At 47.7% G+C, this 21,498-nt stretch overlaps 4 protein-coding genes across 4 annotated transcripts in view; all 4 read right to left on the minus strand.

The window, feature by feature from the left end:
* Positions 1-216: 216 nt before the first annotated feature.
* LOC120412436 (uncharacterized) lies at positions 217-2,603 on the minus strand. Its single transcript, XM_052710569.1, has 2 exons — positions 2,280-2,603; positions 217-2,073 (listed from the first exon to the last, which is right to left on the minus strand). Exons 1-2 carry the CDS (start codon positions 2,345-2,347, stop codon positions 336-338), a joined length of 1,806 nt encoding a protein of 601 aa, XP_052566529.1. The 5' UTR covers positions 2,348-2,603; the 3' UTR covers positions 217-335.
* Positions 2,604-3,836: 1,233 nt separating this feature from the next.
* On the minus strand, positions 3,837-7,148 carry LOC128093360 (uncharacterized). Its single transcript, XM_052709879.1, has one exon. The coding sequence runs from the start codon at positions 7,146-7,148 to the stop codon at positions 3,837-3,839; it is 3,312 nt and encodes a 1,103-aa protein (XP_052565839.1).
* A 2,262-nt stretch (positions 7,149-9,410) lies between these two features.
* Positions 9,411-12,817, minus strand: LOC120412435 (uncharacterized). The gene is made up of 2 exons (XM_039572894.2): positions 12,540-12,817; positions 9,411-12,444 (listed from the first exon to the last, which is right to left on the minus strand). Exons 1-2 carry the CDS (start codon positions 12,815-12,817, stop codon positions 9,411-9,413), a joined length of 3,312 nt encoding a protein of 1,103 aa, XP_039428828.2.
* Positions 12,818-18,704: 5,887 nt separating this feature from the next.
* LOC120412418 (mucin-2-like) overlaps positions 18,705-21,498 on the minus strand; it is a 58,498-nt gene continuing 55,704 nt past the window's right edge. Inside the window, exons 16-20 of the mRNA XM_039572879.2 lie at positions 20,818-21,471; positions 20,476-20,748; positions 20,371-20,412; positions 20,126-20,236; positions 18,705-19,430 (exon numbers count right to left, since the gene is read on the minus strand). Of these exons, the coding sequence (XP_039428813.1) occupies positions 19,146-19,430; positions 20,126-20,236; positions 20,371-20,412; positions 20,476-20,748; positions 20,818-21,471 (1,365 nt within the window). The 3' untranslated portion in view covers positions 18,705-19,145. The remainder of the gene's footprint in view (positions 19,431-20,125; positions 20,237-20,370; positions 20,413-20,475; positions 20,749-20,817; positions 21,472-21,498) is intronic.

Below are 21,498 nucleotides of genomic sequence, written 5' to 3' on the forward strand. Positions count from 1 at the left end.
GGCAGCCGATCTTCTCGATATCAATATTGCTCCTTCTGTCAATCAATTGTTCAGTTCCTTCATGTCATGCTTTGATTTTTCGTTCTATAATTTGATACCTCCCCTTCTCGACGGTCCCTTTAATATCGACACAGAGTGAGTCCACACATATCAGTTACATATTGTTAAAAAAACTGGATTTCCTATTAACAAATTGAAACTAATATGGTTTTTAAATATCATAAATAATTTATTCATTATTTTTGGTTCACATTCACTAAAACTACTATAAAATTAATCATTGCAACAGTTAAAAAGTGTCGTGGAACATCTACCATCAAGTCACATCCATCTAATCAAATAGCGTCACCTTCATCGAACCGCACAACATCCAACCGTTCCGGCCCCGCGTCCTCATCTACCGGAGAAAGTTCCTCGGCCGCTGCACCCCTCGGTTCCAGCTCCCAGTTGATCTCCTGCAGATGGTGCAACTGGTGGGGATACTGAAGCCTTCGCTTGACCTGCCTTCCGTACGGTGGATACCGGCCCATTGCCACGTGTTCGTTGGGGAAGGTTATGTTCTTCGGATGATCGGCGAAGCTGCTCGCGGTTGGACTCTGGAAGCTGCTGACGAATAGTGGGAGTTCCGTTGTGGTTGTCGTGCTGGTGATGTACTCCTCCGCGGATCGCGAGATCATGTCCAGGTAGTTCCGGACGGACGATTGCGTTGGTTCTACTGCCTTGTGACGTTCTGGGTCTGGCAGGTGTTCGCCAAAGTTTAGCTGGAGGTGGTTGATGTTGAGGGAGGACTTTTCCAGCTCGAACTTGCGGTCTGCTTCGGGTTGTTTTGGGTAGAGGTTCAGGTGGACCATGAGTTTGCCCGGTTTCATGGTCGGGAAGAAGTTTTGGAGCTGTCGCTGGTAGTTGTTTGTGGTTGAACTGCGGTAATAGGTATTGGGTTCCGAATGTTGATGGTTGTTGTAGAGGGCGTGCTTGACCTGGGCAAAGTTTCGATTGTTAAAGTACGAGGGGAAATTGACGTTGGAGTAGTTGTGGCCGGAGGGTTTGCGCTTGGTGGGGCGTTTGAAACGATTGTTTGATCCTCCTGAAGCCATCGGTAGGATATCCAGCATGATGGAGAAGGGCATTCCTTTCGGGAGGTTATCTACCTGGTTAGGATCGTTTTCCGGTGCAAATCGAAACTGTTCCGAAGCGAGCAGGTTGACATCACTGGGATGTGATGGCCGGAAGTTGTACAGGGAATCTGGCATAAGATTGTTTGGAACCGCAAGTTGACTGTTGATGACCTGTGGCTTTGTAAGTTGAAGTTCATGTTGCCTTGAAGCCGCTCCAAAGAGTGTAGTTATGTCACCATTTTTCCTAGGATGTCGGTAGATTCCGGTAAATTTGACACGATGATTTCGATAAGCCGGATTACTGAACTCGGATGGTTGCTGTTGCTGCTGCGGGAATAGTTTGTAACGCTGCTCTCTGGACGAAGATAGTTGCTTCAGAACATCCTGGATGTTGTTCGTCAATCCGTAATGCTTCAACGACTGACCCAGTTCAGAATCTTCCAACGTTCGGTTCGGCTTCCTGAATCCTATAGGATTTTCACCACCAGCAACATATCCAAATGGTCTCGGTTTGTCTCTCACCGTTTCCTTCAAGGAACGATCTTCCGCAAATTGCTGCATACTTCCCGGTCTCGGAGGTTTCAAGTAAGAACTCGGAAACAGCACCAAATTGTCGTTCAGCTCCACCGGATCCGGAACATTTCCGATATTGCCCAACCTTCTCGATCTCCTCTGCTTGCGAGCTTCAGCTGAAGCTTCCCCGATTGCTTCCGGTGCAGAAAACGGAGTCGTCAATAGAGTCCCACGACCTAAGCTGGACTCGATGCTCGTTTCATTCGAGAAACTCCTGGCTATCTCGAGCCGTGAAAGGCGTTTGTCTGCCTCGGATTGGTTGACGATGACAAACAGGATGAAGAACAGAACGAAAGCCATCCCCAGGATGCCGTACAGAGCGATCTTGCGGTGTTGGGTCTGGTAGGGTGCGGGTTTCCGCGGGGGATCCACGGGGTTTTCATATCTAAAAGATATTTGAGAAAAATGTAAATAAACTATACAATTTAATTCCTCTCTTTTCCTAATTGTTTTGAATTAGTTCTATATCTTTAAAAGTCAAATTTGTGTAATTCTCAATCCAATTTTCACACTTTTTCTAGTGCTACGAACGAAACTTTACTAATTTTCTTTATCACATCATTTTGTTATATTCTAGAAAATCACCCTCACTTGTACAATCCAAATTGGGACAACCAATTGTTGCTGTAAGCTTTCACAAAACCTCCTCCAGTGTTCATATTTTCGCCACAAATCTCTTCGAGTATTCTTCAAGTATTTTGCACAACTTTTAAATCCACCAAAATCGACCATTTTCAAAACCATCCACAACTTTCCTCAAGGAAGCCACGGAATGCTTCCATCGCGGTGCAAATGAAAACTCCAACTGAAATTGAAATTGAATTGTCGACTCGCACGAGGACACCTCCGCTGACTAGAGCAGGCGTTACACGCAGTTAAGCCGTTTAAGTTGGGTTCCACTCTTGCGTTTTAAGCTCTCAAAAGCATGCGCACGGCGACATCAACGGAAATCACGGCGTCTTTAATTTACATTTTACCTACTCCCATTTCTTTAGCACCAGCAGACGGTTTTACTCAGTGCACGTTTGTTTTTTTTTTTTAGATTTTGTGTCATTTTTTTCTATGCTTCCGTAACATATTTCACGTGTTTGATATCGTTTGTAGATTATGGAAGAATTCAAACTATCAAATGTGTTTTAACGCAAATTTGTTGCGATATGTTTTACCCAGATATCTTCAATTCGGAATTTTGTTAAGGCAAACATTCCTAAAAATCACATTTGAAAAAACTTTGAAAAAGTAGGTCATAAAATCCTATTTTCTAACAACTTGATATCATATTCATATTTTCGACTTAGTCTTACACATTTCTCCCCAAACAATTTGGCACACACTTTGTTAAGCTCAAACGCCACCAGCCGAATAATTACCGTCTAAGCCATCGTACTAGCTGCTACTCGGTAGACAAGACAAAACCCATAAACGCCGCTCTTAAAACGCTGTCACCCAAGCGATAAAAGCATCGCGCCGTACATCTACGTTCAGCTTGGCTGAGTCACTTCGAATGTCTCCAAAAATTAGGCTTCAAAACCTCACTAAACGTACAAATTTCGATTTCATTTCGGATGTCGACGTCGTCGTGCTATCTTGTCGCACCCGCCATTTTGACGTTCCGAGAAAAACGCGTTTTAATGTTTGACCTTGAATATTCAAAAACGAGAGCACGCAATGTAAACAATAACAAACACGTTTTGTTTGGCTCACCATTCTGTGCATTGTCCCAAAGTTCGGTTGAAGTTGGTTGCTGGAGTCCCGAGTTGTTCGCGACGACAAATAAGTTTTCGGAGGATCTTTAGCAAACGCTTTTTTTTAAGCAGTGTAGCTCGAAGCTGAAATGTGTATTTAGTCCAATTAATGTTTTGCCCAACAGAATTCATTTTTTTACTCACATTTAGTCTCCTAGTTCTAATCTGTCGCAAACAGAGTAAATTCGTCAGCAGACGACGGATGGAGCTGATAATCAATAGCTTAAATCTAAATACAAATAAGTTAAATTCAGCTTCAAATAATATATAATTTTTTAGTTACCGCAAAATCAATCAGTAATTTCCTTCTCGTATCTGATTGAGGAATGATAATGGAAATTCTTGTTTTGTCTCTATCTCTACGTACGGTGTCAGCGTGACATTGTCAACGTGACCGATCTTACTATAGTATTTTTGCTGGGTCGCGTTTGGGCGATGATCCGAGGGGCACGATCGGCGCAGTCAGCGCAGTCGGCACGGTGTGCTCGCAACATCCTCCCCCACGTGTCGCATGATGATCTGCACCAGAATCCTCAGCGTCACCAACGTCCAGCAGAGCCAACCTGACGGCTGCTCGCTCTCGCAACAGACCCCTCGATGTCTGTACATCCGCCCGACGTACTCTGCCATCCTTACCAGGATACGTCCTTGCAACGCGTCCTCGCAGCCACCCGTTCCGATGTCCTTCGTCCACAACAAGCACGAGATCGCCCTCCTTGATTGGTCTCACCTCTTCGAACCATTTAGTCCTTCTCGCGATCGTCGGCAGGTATTCTTTCACCCAGCGGCTCCAGAACTCGTCCAGTGTGTGCTGAATACTGTTCCAGCTGTTCTTGATGGCCGCGCCTACGCCGACCGGATCCTTGACGGCCTGCTGAACACCGCTCGAACTCAGCATGAGAAAATGGTTGGGGGTCAAGGACTCACTGTCTGCGCTCTCCAGCGGCACGAAAGTCAGGGGGCGCGAGTTGACCATATGCTCCGCCTCCGCTAGTAGGGTGACCAGCGACTCCTCATCCAGCTTGCGTTCCACCGGGATTACGCCCAGTGCAGCCTTCACGGATCTTACCATTCGTTCCCAGCAGCCACCCATGTGAGGCGCGGCCGGCGGGTTGAATCGCCACTGTGTGTGGGTGTCGGTGAATGTACTGCTGAGTTCGTTGTGGTTGACCTTGGCTAATTCCTTCGACAGCTCTCCGCTGGCTCCTTGGAAATTCGTACCGTTGTCCGAGTATATCTCCTGCGGCGCTCCACGTCGCGCGATGAACCGGCGGATTGCCTTCTTGCACGAGTCCGTTGACAAGCTCGCGACGAGCTCCAGGTGAACTGCGCGGATCGTCAAGCAGGTGAAAAGCGCCACCCAGCGTTTCGCAGCACTGCGTCCAACCTTGATCAGGACCGGGCCGAAGTAGTCCACGCCCGTGAACGTGAATGGGCGTACGAAAGGGGACAGCCTCACACGTGGGAGGGGTGCCATCATGGGTGCCACCGCAATGGCCTTTTTTATGCGGCAGAAACAGCACTTGTTTGCCACCTGCCGGATTAGGACCCGCAGCTTCGGTATATTGAACTTCTGCCGTATCTCGTTGACCACCGTCTCGTTGTTTGCGTGGCGAAACCTTCGGTGGTAGGAGTCCACGAGCAGCCAGGTCACGCGATGTTTGTTCGGGAGAATCACGGGAAACTTGGCGTCAAACGCGGCGAACTCGGCGGCCTCCAAGCGACTTCCAGCTCGAAGCACTCCGCTGTCGTCCAGCAGAGGGGACAACTTCAATATGCTGCTCGACGTCTCCAGACACTCCCGTTTCTCGGCTGGCACTAGCAGGTTCTGGTTCAGCGTGGCGACCTCGTCCGGATAAGCGTCGGATTGAGCCAAGCGCCACAGGCTTCGTTCGGCTTTCTGCAGCTCCTCACGTGTCAGCGCGCCCGGACAGGTTTCCTGCTTCAGCTTCAGTCTGCGCGCGAGAAAGCGATGAACGTAGGCGACCATCCTCAGCAGGCGTTCCCATCGCGAAAACAGCTCCAGTCGAATGATGGGCTTGACCACGAAGTGGCTGAACATGAACGCTGGCCTGAGTTCTTCCGTCGCCTCAACCCGCTCGAGACAGTCTTCGGGCCAGTCTTCTTCCTGATCGTAAATGAACTTGTGGCAGACGTAAACTTGCGCGTCGGGGTCGAAAGTTGGTCCCCTTTTACCCCACTTCGTAGCTTCGTCGGCGACGTTCATGCGCGATGGACAGTATCTCCACTCGGCGGCCTTGGACAGTGACAGGATCTCGTTGACCCGGAACGCCACATACGGGCGAAATCGGCGGAGGTCGGTTGACCTGATCCACTGCAGTGCCGTCTTGGAGTCCGACCAGAAAACGACCTTCGAAATAGGGAGTGAGTGTCCGTCCTCGATGGTCTTCCGCAAGCGCGATCCAGTTACGCCCGACTGAACTTCGAGACGTGGGATGGGAAGCGGCTGTAGAGGTGCGACCTTCGTTTTGGTTGCCACCAGTGAGCACCGGACTTGGCCGCGATCCTCCAGCCGAAAGTATGCCATCGCGGAGTAAGCTTGCTCGCTGGCGTCGACAAACACGTGGAGTTGCAACGTTTTCAGGCTGGCTGGTTCGTAATCCTTGAAATAGCAACGTGGAACTCTCACCGTTTCGATTTTGCGCAGCAGCGCGATCCACTGCTTCCAGCGTCCGATGAGCTTCTCCGGGATTTTGTCTTTCCAGCCGACGCCGGATCGCCACACGTCCTGCACGAGTATTTTTCCGTGGATGACGAAGACGGCGACTAACCCGTTCGGGTCGTAGATGCTCATCACGATGCTCAGCAGCTGGGTCTTCGTCGGCACCACCTCTCCAGTCAGCAGCTTCATGTTGTCCTCTCGCAGGCTCAGTGCGAACGAGAACATGTCTTCGTCGGGCAGCCACACCATTCCCAGCAGACGCTCGAATCCGTTCTCCTTCTCGATCACGAAGTTCTTGACCGTCGTAGGGTTGACCGCTCCGATCCGCGCCAGCACGGTTTTGTCGTTCGAGATCCAGTTCCGGATGTGGAATCCGGCTTTCGCGTGAACCTCGGCTACCTCTAGCGCCATCGCAACTGCTTCGTCCGCCGTATCGACACTGTCGAGGTAATCGTCGACGTAGTGCTTGTTGCGAATCGCTGCTGCCGCCTTCGGGTGATCTGCTTCGTGTTCGTCAGCGTTGAGATTTTTCACGTACTGCGAGTGGGCTGGGGAGCACGTCGCCCCAAAGATAGCGACGTCGGTCACCATGGTTTCCAGCGGCTTGTCCGGCGAATCCCTCCACAGGAACAGCTGCGCGCTGCGATCGGGTTCCCGAATCTTCACCTGGTGAAACATGGCTTCGATGTCTGCGCAGATGGCGACCTGTCTCTCCCTGAACTGGAAAAGCACGGACAGCAGCGGCGTCAACAGGTCGGGCCCCTTCAACAGCATGGTATTCAGGGACACGCCGTCGACCTTGGCAGCCGCGTCCCAGATCACGCGCACTTTGCCGGGCTTTTTTGGGTTCAGTACTACTCCGAGGGGTAAATACCAGGTCCGGCGAGGGTCGAAAGTGTCCAGTTCCGCAGCGGTCGCCTTGTGCGCGAAACCTTTCGACTGGAAGTCCGCGATCTGCTTTCGTACTTGATCGTACAGTGCCGGATCTCGTCCCAGGCGTCGCTCCAAACACTTCATCCGCTTCTCCGCCATCGGTCTGCTATCCGGAAACTCCACGTAGTTGTTGAGTTAGGATGACTACTGTCAACATCTACGCGCCCCCTGTCAGCGAGAGAAAAAATGTATACCTTTGTTACACCTTCTTGGAGTAATTTTTTGTTTTTGTTATTTTGGCGCACTCATCGTCGCCGTCATTCGCGAACAAGCTTTACAACGGTAAACACGAAGAATAAAAGTTTCCTTTTGCGTTCTTTCTGAAAAACCACGTTTATTTCGTTCTCCGATTGATTTTGTGTTTTTCCGCGCGCTGTGCGAAGCGTTAATTCCCACAGGTTATGGGGCCCAGATTTGAAAGCTAGAGGAGAATCGGATTTCGAAGAGTATTTAAAGTGGTTTGCTTCTGGACGTTGTTCCGTGGACTGTGACCGGCGGAAAACAAAAAGAGGAACGAGCAAAATGGCGGACGGTATGAAGTTTACGTTTCCGAAGCTGAACAAGAACAACTATGTCTCGTGGAAGTTCCTGATGAAGACGTTGCTGGAACACGAGCAGGTGTGGGATGTTGTGTCCAAGCCGAAGCCGGAAGGGCAGAACGCACAGCAGCTGGTGCAATGGAAGAATTTGGACTGCAAAGCTCGCACGTCGATCGTCCAAGGCATTGAGCTGAACCAGTTGCGGTTTGTCAAGAAGGCTGAAACGGCGCGAGAGATGTGGTTGAACCTCCAGACGTACCACGAGAAGGCGACGGCCGGGAACCAAGCAACCCTGCTTGACCATCTTTGTATGTTGAAGTTGAGCGAAGGTGAAGATATCGAACAACATCTGGATGTGATGGAGGACATGTTCGAGCGGCTGGAGCAGGCCGGACTCGAGTTTCAAGAACCGCTGCGGATCGCTATGACGTTGCGAAGTTTGCCTCGGTCATACAGAAGTTTCGTGACCTCACTGGAAAATCGGAAGCCGGAAGACCTGACGATGGATTTCGTTGTGGGTCGCTTGCGGGACGAATTCCAGAAGTGCGAGAGCCAGGAGGAGATTTATGTGAAGCAAGAGAAGGCTCTGAAGGTGAAATCTGAAGAAGTGAAGAAGTGCTACTTCTGTCAGAAACCAGGCCACTTCAGAGCGAACTGTCCGGAGATGAAGAAATGGAGAGACTCCAAGGCGGAGGAGGAGCAGCAGGATGAAGCGGATGTTTCCAGCAGGACCGTGTGCTTCGTTGCAGGTGACGGGTTCGTTGGTGATTGGATTGTGGACAGCGGGAGTTCTTGCCACATGACGAACGATCGCAGTTTCTTCAAGGTGTTCAAGCGCGAAACGGATACGGATGTGACGCTAGCGGACGGAACGAAGACGAAAGCAACCGGAAGCGGAAGTGGTGTGATTTTTGGAATCGACGGGAAAGGAAAACGTATCTGCATCACGTTGATGAACGTTCTGTTTGTTCCTGCTCTGGAAGGTGGATTGATTTCCGTTCGGAAATTAATGTTGAAGGGGTATGAAGTCGTGTTCAAGGCGGATCTGTGTCGGGTTCAAACACGAGATGGCGTTGTGGTTGCAGTAGCAGAAGCACGTGGGAATCAGTACGTGATGAAGACAGCTATCAAGGCCACGGAGCGCCCTCATGTGGTCAAAGATGTTTCAACGAGCGTTTCTACACTGAAGGCTAGACCGCCTGTGGAATGCGAGATTTGTTTTCTTGTCGGTTCTGACGGGCAGGAGGAGTCAAAGACACCGGGCAAACACGAAGGCAAGCTGGTCAAGACGGTTGCGTATGAAGAAGATATAGGACGATTGAGAAGTGGAAGGGAGACGAAGGGATCTCGGAAGGTACGGTCCTACCTAATCGAAGACGGAGGTCCTGCAATTATCGTAAAAGCCGGATGTATCTGCAGTGACGATAAGAGAACCAAGAAGTGGTGTCCAACTGACGGAAAGAAGGCGGCGAGCATTCCATCAAGCCAGCTGGGACCTTTGCTGCTGGAGATGTTGATGGAGCATGCTGAGCAGTCGATTCGGATCAGTAGTCAGTCAGGAGGAGTGTTGAGTTAGGATGACTACTGTCAACATCTACGCGCCCCCTGTCAGCGAGAGAAAAAATGTATACCTTTGTTACACCTTCTTGGAGTAATTTTTTGTTTTTGTTATTTTGGCGCACTCATCGTCGCCGTCATTCGCGAACAAGCTTTACAACGGTAAACACGAAGAATAAAAGTTTCCTTTTGCGTTCTTTCTGAAAAACCACGTTTATTTCGTTCTCCGATTGATTTTGTGTTTTTCCGCGCGCTGTGCGAAGCGTTAATTCCCACAGTAGTCCTGTTTCCAGAGAAGGCCAGTTTCAAACCGCCCACCTTCGACTCGTTTGGTAGTTTCGGACAGAATCTTGTTGGCACGCTGGTCGTCGACGCTCTCCTCGCTCGGTACTGCCATGACTCCGAGGCTTTCAACCGCAAAGAAGCTCTTGACGTATTCGTGCAGGTCAACTTCGGCTTGTTCATCGGAGATGTGGAACTGGCGGTGGGCGAAAGACTGTGTAGCCGCCGGCATACTCCCGTAGACCGTCCAACCGAGACGCGTTTTGGTAGCGATCGGTTCTCCTTTGCGTCCTTCCCGCAGCTTCAGTGTTGCGAGCAGGTGCACGTTGTTCAGACCGATGAGTATTCCGGGAACCGCAGACTGCAAGCTCGATAGCGGCAGGTCCTGCAGATACGCGAACTCTTCCGCCATGGCCGCGACGTCCATCGTTTGTTCCGGAAGTCCGAGCTTGTCCACCGTGTACACGTTCGACGCGACGAACCGCTGCGGACGATCAGCGCCAGAAATCTCCAGCTCAACCTCCCGCGTCTCCGAGAAGTTCTTCTTGATGCCGGATGTCCAGTGGATGCACAGAGATGCTTGCTTTCCTTCCAGGCCAAGGGATGCCGCCAACTTCCGCTCCAGGAGTGTCACCGACGAGCCGTCATCGAGAAAGGCGAACGTGTTTACTTTCCCTTTCTTTCCGTACAACGTGACGGGCAACATACGGAACAACGTTGATGTCGTCGGTTGACGGTGCAGTGCGACTACGCCGCTCGTTGCGGGCTCGCTGCGCTTCGCTTCCGTGGGTGCTTGTTCGTAGTGGAGCAGCGGATGATGCTTCTTCTGGCAACCTTGGACTCCGCAGGGATCGCTTTTGCACGGCCAGCGCGAGTGGGCAACCAGACAGCGACGACAAAGTCTTTTCTCCTTGACCAGCTTCCAACGGTCGTCGAGACAAAGTTTGCTGAACTTCGAGCAGTTGGCCGCCAAATGGCCGCTGTTGTCGCACATCGGGCACACCTTGATGTTCGAAGACGGACGGTCCGTCGGCTTCTCCTTGATCTCGTCGTCACCCTTGCGCCGACCTTGCTCGGCAGTCGAGTGCGTGTTGACGTACGCCGCCTTCTCCTTCTTGGGCCGGAAATCGTCCTTGGCAGCCTTCGCAGCGAACAATGTCACGCCGCTGGTAGCGGTCGCTATTTTCGACATGTAGTCGCCGAACACGTTGAGGTCCACTTCTGGCAGTTGCTCCTGGTAGAGTGCCCAGTTGAACATTACGTTGGAAGGCAACTTGGCAACGAGCTCGTGCAGCAAAATGGGGTTCGACAGGTGCTTCTCCATGCCAATAGCCTTCAAGTGCCCACAGAGATTGTGGACCACCAGACCGAACGAGACGAGAGACTCCAGCTTGTCCGCTCTCGGCGCGGGGGTCGCGCGTACTTTCTCGATCATCGTGTGAACGATCTGCTCCGGTCGTCCGTACAGCAGCTTCAGAGAGGTCAGCAATTGCGGTATCGTCGACGGATTGAGGAGCAGGCTGCTCACTTCTTCTCTCGCCCTCCCCTGGATCGCACGCTGCAGTCGCAACAGGTTCTCGTTGTCGGTGTATCCGCACGTCAGCGTAGAGTGGTTATAACTGCTGATAAAGATCGGCCAGTCAACAGGATTCCCTGTGAAAACTGGGAGCTCCTTGTTGACCACCTGACGTGCAGCAATCTGCTGCGAAGTCGGTCCTTGGTACGGAGGCGGTGCCGGCAGCGGCGGCACGAGAGAGGGGAATGACTCAACGGAAGGTACGACCGACGGTGTTGTCAAAGTAGACGACCTTGAAGATGAAGATCGAGAGCTCCTTACGGAAGAACTGCCAAAGTTTGCAGAGGCGCGAGATCGCTCGTTAGATGGAGGTGGCAGGACATCGTCAACGCTTGGTACAGATGTTGTTCCTGATCGGATGCTTTCTGTTGATCGGCTTTTGTTGTTTTCGACCGTGCCGTTGCGGCCCGCCGCCGACGAGTGGTTCTTGTCCCGAGATTCTGCCAGCTTTTGCAGCCTCTCGAGCTCTCGCAAACGGTCAAGCTCTTCTTGCTGCTTGGCTTGCTGTTGCTTCTGCTCCTTGAGACGCTGTTTCAGCTCCCGCTTCTGCTCGGCCAGCTCGCGTTGTTGCTGCTGCAGTAAACGCTGCATTTCTTCCTTCTGCTCTGCTTCCACCTGCTGAAGTCGACGCTGCAGTTCTTGCTTCTGCTTCGCTTGCTCACGTTCTTGCTGCTGCAGCTTGCGTTTGAGCTGCTCTTCCCGCTGGCGCTGCAACTGCTGGTCCTCGGCGCGCTGATCCTCGAGCTGCTGAAGGAGCACAAGCAAGTTTTGCTCGTTTTTCTTCGTCTCTTCGCTTAGCTCTTCTGGAATCGGGTCGAGATCCTTCCGCTGCATGCTGTTTCGCCACTCCTCGAATGCGGTCGAGGTGACTTTGAGGATCTTCGGGATAGCACCGGTGTTCTGCGGCTTCCCCAGTGAGATTTGCAGCAGCTTGAGGATGCTTTCCATGGTGGTAGGTGGTTCTGGAACCTCGCTGGATGGAGTTTCAGCCGCGGTCTGCCCGGGGTCCTTGGGTCCCTCAGGGATCGACTTTTCGCTGCTTTTCTCGAGACTGTCCGGCAATAGGGAGGAAATGGAGAGGGAAACGTACGACGATTCGTTGAACGAAGCATTTGGCGAAGCGAGCGGAGTAGACGTGAACTTCACGTGCAGACTATCGGCCTTGTCCTCACTCAGTGGCTGGACGTGATCGTCAGACTCGGTCGTCTCCTTGTTGACGCCTGGACCGTTGTTACCGGTCTCAGCCTGAGCATTGATCCACTTCTCAACCCTGCTCGTCGAAGCGCGGCTGTCTCTGCTACGGACACTACGTCCCCCATCTTCTTCTTCCTGTTCCCGAAGAAGCGCGTACTTCTTCGAGCTGTACAGGTACTGTCGCTCCAACTGCGCGAGTCGTTCCTTTGTGAGCGGATCCGGAACTGCTCCTCCATCTGCTGCAGTTCTAGGGCAATTCGTGCCGAACGAGTACTGCTCACATGGGAGCCCGATGAACGGGCAGATCTTGGCCGAAAGGGCACGCAAGTACGGCACACAAACGGCGGCTGATTGACGGTTGCGGTGGTGACGTTCGCGCACGAGAAGTGGAAGTACAGCTCGCACTTTTCACACCGCACCATGTACAGCTCGGCGTTGTTCGGCCTGGTACATCCAGCGCAATCCTGCTCATCCCCTCGCTCCGGTTCGACGACAGACGGCTCGAACGGTTTCGCTGCATCATCTCGAGCGTCTCCAATTTGGAGGTTAGCTGCTTCTTGAGCCGCGCGCGTCATCGAGCGGGTCTGGCGAACGAACGACTTACGGGGATTAGAGGCCATCGTAAATAAATCTTCGAGTTTCTGTTCGCGACGACAAATAAGTTTTCGGAGGATCTTTAGCAAACGCTTTTTTTTAAGCAGTGTAGCTCGAAGCTGAAATGTGTATTTAGTCCAATTAATGTTTTGCCCAACAGAATTCATTTTTTTACTCACATTTAGTCTCCTAGTTCTAATCTGTCGCAAACAGAGTAAATTCGTCAGCAGACGACGGATGGAGCTGATAATCAATAGCTTAAATCTAAATACAAATAAGTTAAATTCAGCTTCAAATAATATATAATTTTTTAGTTACCGCAAAATCAATCAGTAATTTCCTTCTCGTATCTGATTGAGGAATGATAATGGAAATTCTTGTTTTGTCTCTATCTCTACGTACGGTGTCAGCGTGACATTGTCAACGTGACCGATCTTACTATAGTATTTTTGCTAAGTCGCGTTTGGGCGATGATCCGAGGGGCACGATCGGCGCAGTCAGCGCAGTCGGCACGGTGTGCTCGCAACACGAGTTATAATTACAAATGTTTACGGTAGTCTAGCTTGTACGTGCGACAAACGCATCCTGACTTTCTTGGCCTGAAATCCGTTTGGCCTTTTGTCGCACTTACATCAATTTTCATGGAGTGACAAGATAGCACGACAAGATTGAAACTACTTTCATATGTAAAGTGACAAAAATGCACGGAGTTTTTTCGGTTTTTGTTGAATATCTCAGGATTGAAATCGAATTTTGGGGATCTGTGAAGGTCAAAAGGTGAGGCATTGTGAGCTGCACAAAATGGCGTTCTTAACTCAATTTGGCCCAAAATGCACGTACGACAAGTTAGCACGATGGCGACGATGTGGTAGTTCACGGACAAAAAGATGTGAGATGTGAAAAATTTTATAATGTTTGTTGTCCACTAAAATAAAATTAAAGTAAAGTCTTTTAGTCAGTGGAACAATCTTCAGGTTATGTCGCTTCCGAGCTCAAGACTCGTAAAACTTTACTTGCACTTTCGATAATCGATTCAAAACACGTGCGCGGAATTGCAAATCGAAGAGATGCGCGCCAGGAATTTGGGAATTTGCGTCGTGGGGGGATCGAGCCCCAGTTGTGTAATATGTTCAGTGGTCATTTGGTCAACAATCTGTATTATGTCAGATTAAGGCGGAAATCAGGTCAAATTAAATGAAGTTTGATTTTTGACCGATATTAATGGTAATCTTCAGGGTGAGATTATATGATTCGAAGAATGCTGACTGCTCATCGATGTATTAAACTCCAGTTACATTTTCAGCACATGTTATAAAAATAATAATCGTTAAAAAAACCTTAAGAGCTGGAAAATATTCACAAAAAAAAAAAAATAAATTCTATCAATGTCCCCGGTTCACAGGAATATAATATATAAATGACCAAAATGACCAAAATGACCAAAACGACCAAAATGACCAAAATGACGAAAAATGACAAAAAATGAAAAAAATTACCAAAATGACAAAAAAATGACAAAAAATGAAAAAATGACCAAAATGACCAAAATGACTAAAATGACAAAAATGACAAAAATGACAAAAATGACAAAAATAAAAAAAAAAAAAAAAACAAACAAATCAAACCATCCACATTAACGACCCCCGGGTCTTTTGTGGTCTCTATTGCAAGTTTCTGCTCGAACCTAGGAGTCCGAAGGCTCGAATGGGGAGAGCACCCAAACCTCTTTCTACTCCAAGGAACCTTCCACCCCAGTGTTTGAACTGACGACCTTCGGATTGCGAGTCCAACCGCCGCCAGCGATTCCACCGGAGTAGGCTTGGTTTGGTGTGTTGTTTGTACTTATGGCATGGAGACAACTCCTACACCTGGAATGACTTAACGGCTTAACAACCAAGGCCAGGACCGACATTTTACTTCCTCATCCGATGGAAGGTTGGGAATCGAACCCAGAATCATCCGCTTACAAAGCGGACAGCGTAACCATTCGGCCACTGCCACATGACCAACATGACAAAAATGACAAAAATGACCAAAAATGACCAAAATGACCAAAATGACCAAAATGACCAAAATGACCAAAATGACCAAAATGACCAAAATGACCAAAATGACCAAAATGACCAAAATGACCAAAATGACCAAAATGGCCATAATGACCAAAATGGCCAAAATGACTAAAATGACCAAAATGACCAAAATGACCAAAATGACCATAATGACCAAAATGGCCAAAATGACCAAAATGACCAAAATGACCAAAATGACCAAAATGACCATAATGACCAAAATGGCCAAAATGACTAAAATGACCAAAATGACCAAAATGACCAAAATGACCAAAATGACCAAAATGACCAAAATGACCAAAACGACCAAAATGACCAAAATTACCAAAATGACCAAAATGACCAAAATGACCAAAATGACCAAAATGACCAAAATGACCAAAATGACCAAAATGGCCAAAATGACTAAAATGGCCAAAATGACTAAAATGACCATAATGACCATAATGACCAAAATGGCCAAAATGACTAAAATTACCAAAATGACCGAAATGACCAAAATGTCCAAAATGACCAAAATGACCAAAATGACCAAAATGACCATAATGACCAAAATGACCAAAATGACCAAAATGACCAAAATGACCAAAATGACCAAAATGACCAAAATGACCAAAATGACCAAAATGACCAAAATGACCAAAATGACCAAAATGACCAAAATGACCAAAATGACCAAAATGACCAAAATGACCAAAATGACCAAAATGACCAAAATGACCAAAATGACCAAAATGACCAAAATTACCAAAATGACCAAAATGACCAAAATGACCAAAATGACCATAATGACCAAAATGGCCAAAATGACTAAAATGACCAAAATGGCCAAAATGACTAAAATGACCAAAATGGCCAAAATGACTAAAATGACCATAATGACCATAATGACCAAAATGGCCAAAATGACTAAAATGACCAAAATGACCGAAATGACCAAAATGACCAAAATAACCAAAATAACCAAAATGACCAAAATGACCAAAATGACCATAATGATCAAAATGACCAAAATGACCAAAATTACCAAAATGACCAAAATGACCAAAATGACCAAAATGACCAAAATGACCAAAATGACCAAAATGACCAAAATGACCAAAATGACCAAAATGACCAAAATGACCAAAATGACCAAAATGACCAAAATGACCAAAATGACCAAAATGACCAAAATGACCAAAATGACCAAAATGACCAAAATGACCAAAATGACCAAAATGACCAAAATGACCAAAATGACCAAAATGACCAAAATGACCAAAATGACCAAAATGACCAAAATGACCAAAATGACCAAAATGACCAAAATGACCAAAATGACCAAAATGACCAAAATGACCAAAATGACCAAAATGACCAAAATGACCAAAATGACCAAAATGACCAAAATGACCAAAATGACCAAAATGACCAAAATGACCAAAATGACCAAAATGACCAAAATGACCAAAATGACCAAAATGACCAAAATGACCAAAATGACCAAAATGACCAAAATGACCAAAATGACCAAAATGACCAAAATGACCAAAATGACCAAAATGACCAAAATGACCAAAATGACCAAAATGACCAAAATGACCAAAATGACCAAAATGACCAAAATGACCAAAATGACCAAAATTACCAAAATTACCAAAATTACCAAAATTACCAAAATGACCAAAATTACCAAAATTACCAAAATTACCAAAATTACCAAAATTACCAAAATTACCAAAATTACCAAAACTACCAAAATTACCAAAATAACCAAAATGGCCAAAATGACCAAAATGACCAAAATGAATTGTCATCCGCGTTCGCCGAACGAGCGTCACTTTGCTTCCGCGCTGACTCAAATCCACCATAAATTTAGTAGGGTGAACATCATAGGGGGATGGCGTCGCTATTTTTAGACCACGTTTTCAACTTTTTCTCATCGAAACCGGCTACTTTATCGACTTTATTATGCTGGGCGAGATAGGACGCCGTCTATTTTTAGACGATGACTCAGCACTTTTCCACTCTTGCACTTTAAAAAAACCAGGTGGCAGCACGATGTAACGCCACGTCCCTATGCGGCTACGTAGTTCCCCAAATCAGTTAGTGGTATTTCAGGATGTTACGTTTAACGGTGACGGCTCGTGTACGGTTGTTCGTCCGCGTGGAGAGGCCAGCTCATTGGAGGGACCGGTTGTGAATTGTATGCGGCAGGACTGGAGAACCTTTCACCCAGGGCACTGGCTACTACGGGTGTGGCCAATGCTGTCAAAATGGCCATTTTCATTACCAGTAACAAAAAACATGAATTTTGATACTTATATTGCTTTTCCACGCAACAGAAAACTGTTGCGTTGCAGACATCATCTCTGTTTGGGACGTAAGATTCAACTACCTAGACGAAGCTTCGTTGTGACCTTGCAATCAATGATTGAATCTAGCATATCCTTGCTTAGGGTCGAATCTTGTACCACTAACGTCCTATCTGTTTCATACAAGAAGGTGTTGGAATGGATGGTCTTCAGCATTCCGAAGATCTTTTCGAGGGAATTATTGCGCTCTTTCACCGCACTCAAATCGATTAACATCTCCTGCACCGCGGTCAATTTTTAGTTGTTTATGCAAGTTTGCACTTATCACTTGGACCGCATCCAGCATCTCCTTGCTTATCGTTGACTCTTTCACGACAGATGTATTATCTGTTTCTTGCAAGAAGGTTATTATTGGCATGGATGGTCATCATTCCTAATAGCTTCATTTCGAGGAAATGATTTCGCTCCTCCACCGCACCCAGGTCGATGAACATCTCCTGGTCAACATTTAGTTGTTTATTGTCGATGCAAGTTTGCACTTATCACTAATGGATCGAAGAGTCTGCTCCGGTGCCGTGTACTCCAACGGTGTGAATAAGTGCAACAGCTCAGCCGGCGGACAGTTACTTATGTAACTTTTGCGAGCTACAACAAAAAGGGTTTCCTGCATCAAGGATAACTGACCAAATAATCTGTGTTTCTCGAATAACAAGGGCGGCGCTAACACTTTTTTCGCGGTTAGGCAGTTAATTTTTAAGAAGAGATCTATAGCATCTTCCGTGTAGTTGCTATCCTTATTCAATCTCTACTTGTTGTCCTCGTCGTAGAAAATCTCCGTTTTGATGTGCGCCCCGCACAGCTCCCACACTTGCGTCAGGCCCTCCTGCAGTGCACTAAACATTATTGTTGAAATTCCAAGTTGGACGATTATTTTCCATCGCGCGTTATAATGCTTTACACACCGGTCCTGCTTGAGTGTGAACTCCGAGTTTTCCTCTTTCTGTTGATGAAAGTGTACAGCAGGCCTGCCCAACCTCCGGCCGGCGGGCCAGATTCGGCCCGCGAAGCTTTTCAAATCCGGCCTGCGACGGCTTTTGAAAATAGTTCGGTTACTGACCCTTCAATATCCGATATTCAATGAATGAAATTAACGACTGAATTCCATTTTAAAATTCCCGACATTTTCCCGATTTTTCCAAAAATAGGTATTCCTTATGGCATTCCAAAATGATCAAATTGACCGAAATTGCACAAATTTAACAAATATTTCTGTTGATGAAAGTGTACAGCATATTATAAATCATAATCTAATTACTAAAATTAAAAAAAAACTCAATAGCACAGGGGTGACACAAGTATGGCCCGCGAGGTGATAATTTTAATCAACGAAAATATTCAAAAAATAACAGAAATGACCAATTTGACCAAAATGACAAAAATGACCTACAAGAACAAAATGGCCAAAATTACCAATGATGGTTTGAGTTATGTTATAAGAGCGTTTATCTCGTGATTTCCATTTATTTAAACAATTCTGATTTTTTTTAAATATTTTTTATTTATTTCTCATTTTTCTCCTACGTTTCTGACAATTTCGCACTCACACCTGGAACATCGCATAACTTCTTTAAATTTCTCTACTCCCTGTTGGCCAAACATTATTGTCTTGAAAACATTCCAGTTTTCCATTTGTTGAGTATTTGGGTAATTGAGACCGACCGTCTTTTGCAGCTCAATTTTAAGCACAGCCACACATACACACACTTTTCCTTGATCGTCGCTAGAACGTGAACTAATTGCTTAACCATTTTAAAAACCTAGAATAGCTAGAGTTTTGAGAAAATTGAGGGGAGGCAGTGTTGACTCAGATGTGGATAGGTTTAAATAGGATGAGATTAGGTTGAGGGAAGAAATTAAAAGGGAAGGGATAAGGACTTTAGTCTAACTAGAAGTAGCTATTTACACAGGAGACCACCCTACTCGGTGATCTAGAAGTTGAACGGTATGGCAGGTTTCGGGTACGAGTAACCGGTGGTCTCCTCCGGCGGGAGGTACACCGGCGCGGAGGTGGTCGGTGGCCGCGTGGGAGGTGGCAGGGTGAACGGCTTCGGTGGTTGCGGGTAGTCGTAGCCGCAGCTACCGTCCGGGTTGATCTGCGAGCCGGCGCACTTCCGCTCGGTCGTCGTCGTCACCGGACGGGTCGTCGTTGGCCGGGTAGTCGTGGTGGTTCGCCGCGTGGTGGTGGTGGTTGGTCGAGTTGTGGTGGTGGTGCGCTAAATGGGGGAGGATGCGTTGTGGTTATGAGCAAAAAATTTTTGGGTTGGAGTAGATAAGTGTATGGTCTTCGTCTTTCAAAATAATGTAATCAATATAAATATATTGACCAGGATGTTAGGATAGGTTAGGATGTTGGGATCTTACTTCCAGCGCCACCAGGTTAACCCTTCCGTACACTCAAACCCCAATGATTTGACACCAACTGTTGTCAAACGAACGGGGTCACTTTTTAGTTTGATATTCCTTCTACAAGGAGTGCACACACACTACCAAACGTTTGTTTTGATAGTGTGCGTGAGCGCCGTGTAAAAAGTGACAGTTCGTCACTTTCTAGTTTGACTTTGTTGAACCAACGGGGTCCAAATTGGGGTTGAGTGTGTAAATATTGACCTGATAATAATAACCCGAAACAAACTATTCCTTATCGAAGCGTGTACTTGGCTTTGACAGCGAATGAAAAGAGGCGCGTGTTTATGTTTACACTGTGGACAGTTGAGAGTGAACGTTTGGTGCGGAAGTGTGAGTGTGATTGAATTGTGCTGGAACCGGTTGGCGGAATCCGGAACAGGACACGACGGACGCGGACATGAGGTCAGTGGGTAGTTGGGAGGTTAATGATCGCCAGCGATCGTCCTGCGTCCGGAACATCGTGTCTCAAGGAATCCCGGTTGAGACTGTACAATAAGCTTACCCTTGTGGTGGTGGTTGTTGGACGGGTCGTTGTAGTTGGTGGAAGGTATTCCTGAGCTGGAGTAGTTCTTCGAGTCGTTGTGGTTGTGGGCCGCGTAGTGGTTGTGGTTCTCTGTGAAAAAAGAAAAAAAAGATAAAATTGAAAGAAAAACTTTGCATGTCAGTACAGCTGCCATTAAATGTTTCGTTTCGCAATGCATGTTGTATGGCAGAAGATACCCGTTTGGGTGTATTCCGTCAACTTACCCTGGTAGTTGTAGTTGTAGGCCTGGTTGTCGTGGTAGTTCTCTGAAATAAGTCAATAAACTTTTATTGAATAGGTCTTCAAACAATATTTAAGCATAATCGTACCCTTGTAGTGGTGGTCGTTGGCCTTGTAGTTGTCGTGGTCCTCCGGGTCGTTGTCGTCGGCGGCAGGTACTCCTGCGATGGCGTAGTCCTACGCGTAGTGGTAGTGGTCACTCGCTGAGGAATGGTGAAGCTTTGATCTGGCTTCTCGTAGACGTATCCGCACGATCCGTCCGGGTTTTGCTGACCCGGCGGGCACCTAGCTGGCGTTGGGCGCGTCGTTGTCGTTGTTCGTCTCGTCGTTGTCGTTGTGGGCCGGGTGGTCGTCGTGGTGCGCTGGAAGAGTTGATTATGAGATGATCATGGGTTCGTTCCTTTTATTTACTAAAGAAGTATATAACTTACCCTTGTGGTTGTAGTGGTTGGCCGTGTTGTAGTAGTAGTGCGTCGCGTTGTTGTCGTCGGTGGGAGGTACTCCTGGGAGGGCGTAGTCCTGCGTGTAGTTGTGGTGGTAGGCACTCGCTGAGGTAATTCGAATGAGTTGTCCGGCTTAGGGTAGGAGTACCCGCATGATCCATCCGGATTCTGTGCCGAAAGTGGACACTTCGTTGTCGGGATTATCCGCTGGGTTGTTGTCGTGGGACGCGTCGTCGTGGTAGTCCTTCGGGTAGTTGTCGTAGGACGCGTCGTCGTGGTCGTTCTTCTGGTTGTGGTAGTGGTCGGCCTAGTGGTAGTGCGGGTAGTCGTCGATGGTGGTAGATACTCCTGAGGTGGCGTAGGTCTACGAGTTGTTGTTGTTGTTACGGGTCGCGTTGTTGGAACTCGTTGAGGTAGCGTGAATGACTGGTCCGGTTTCGGGTAGTCGTATCCGCAAGTACCGTCCGGATTTGGGTTCGAGCAGGCCGGTTTGGGATAGTTGTATCCGCACGATCCATCTGCATTCTGTGCCGAGAGAGGACACCTGGTGGTTGGGATTACTCGTTGGGTTGTAGTCGTGCGTCTCGTAGTGGTCGTTGGACGCGTTGTGGTAGTGGTTCTCCGGGTCGTTGTGGTCGTAGGCTGGAATAGAAAAATAAGATTAACAAA

The sequence above is a fragment of the Culex pipiens genome, chromosome 3, assembly GCF_016801865.2.
Source record: "Culex pipiens pallens isolate TS chromosome 3, TS_CPP_V2, whole genome shotgun sequence".
NCBI classification, from domain to species: Eukaryota; Metazoa; Arthropoda; class Insecta; order Diptera; family Culicidae; genus Culex; species Culex pipiens.

Bases quoted from the DNA above. Each gene is read 5' to 3' on its own strand.
- LOC120412436 (XM_052710569.1), bottom strand. From the start codon at position 2,347: ATGAACACTGGAGGAGGTTTTGTGAAAGCTTACAGCAACAATTGGTTG. The intron at 2,074-2,279 runs GTGAGGGTGATT...AATATCTTTTAG, and splicing joins TCCCAATTTGGATTGTACAA to ATATGAAAACCCCGTGGATC.
- LOC120412435 (XM_039572894.2), bottom strand. From the start codon at position 12,817: ATGGCCTCTAATCCCCGTAAGTCGTTCGTTCGCCAGACCCGCTCGATG. The intron at 12,445-12,539 runs GTTTGTGTGCCG...GAATTGCCCTAG, and splicing joins GCAACCGTCAATCAGCCGCC to AACTGCAGCAGATGGAGGAG.
- LOC128093360 (XM_052709879.1), bottom strand. From the start codon at position 7,148: ATGGCGGAGAAGCGGATGAAGTGTTTGGAGCGACGCCTGGGACGAGAT.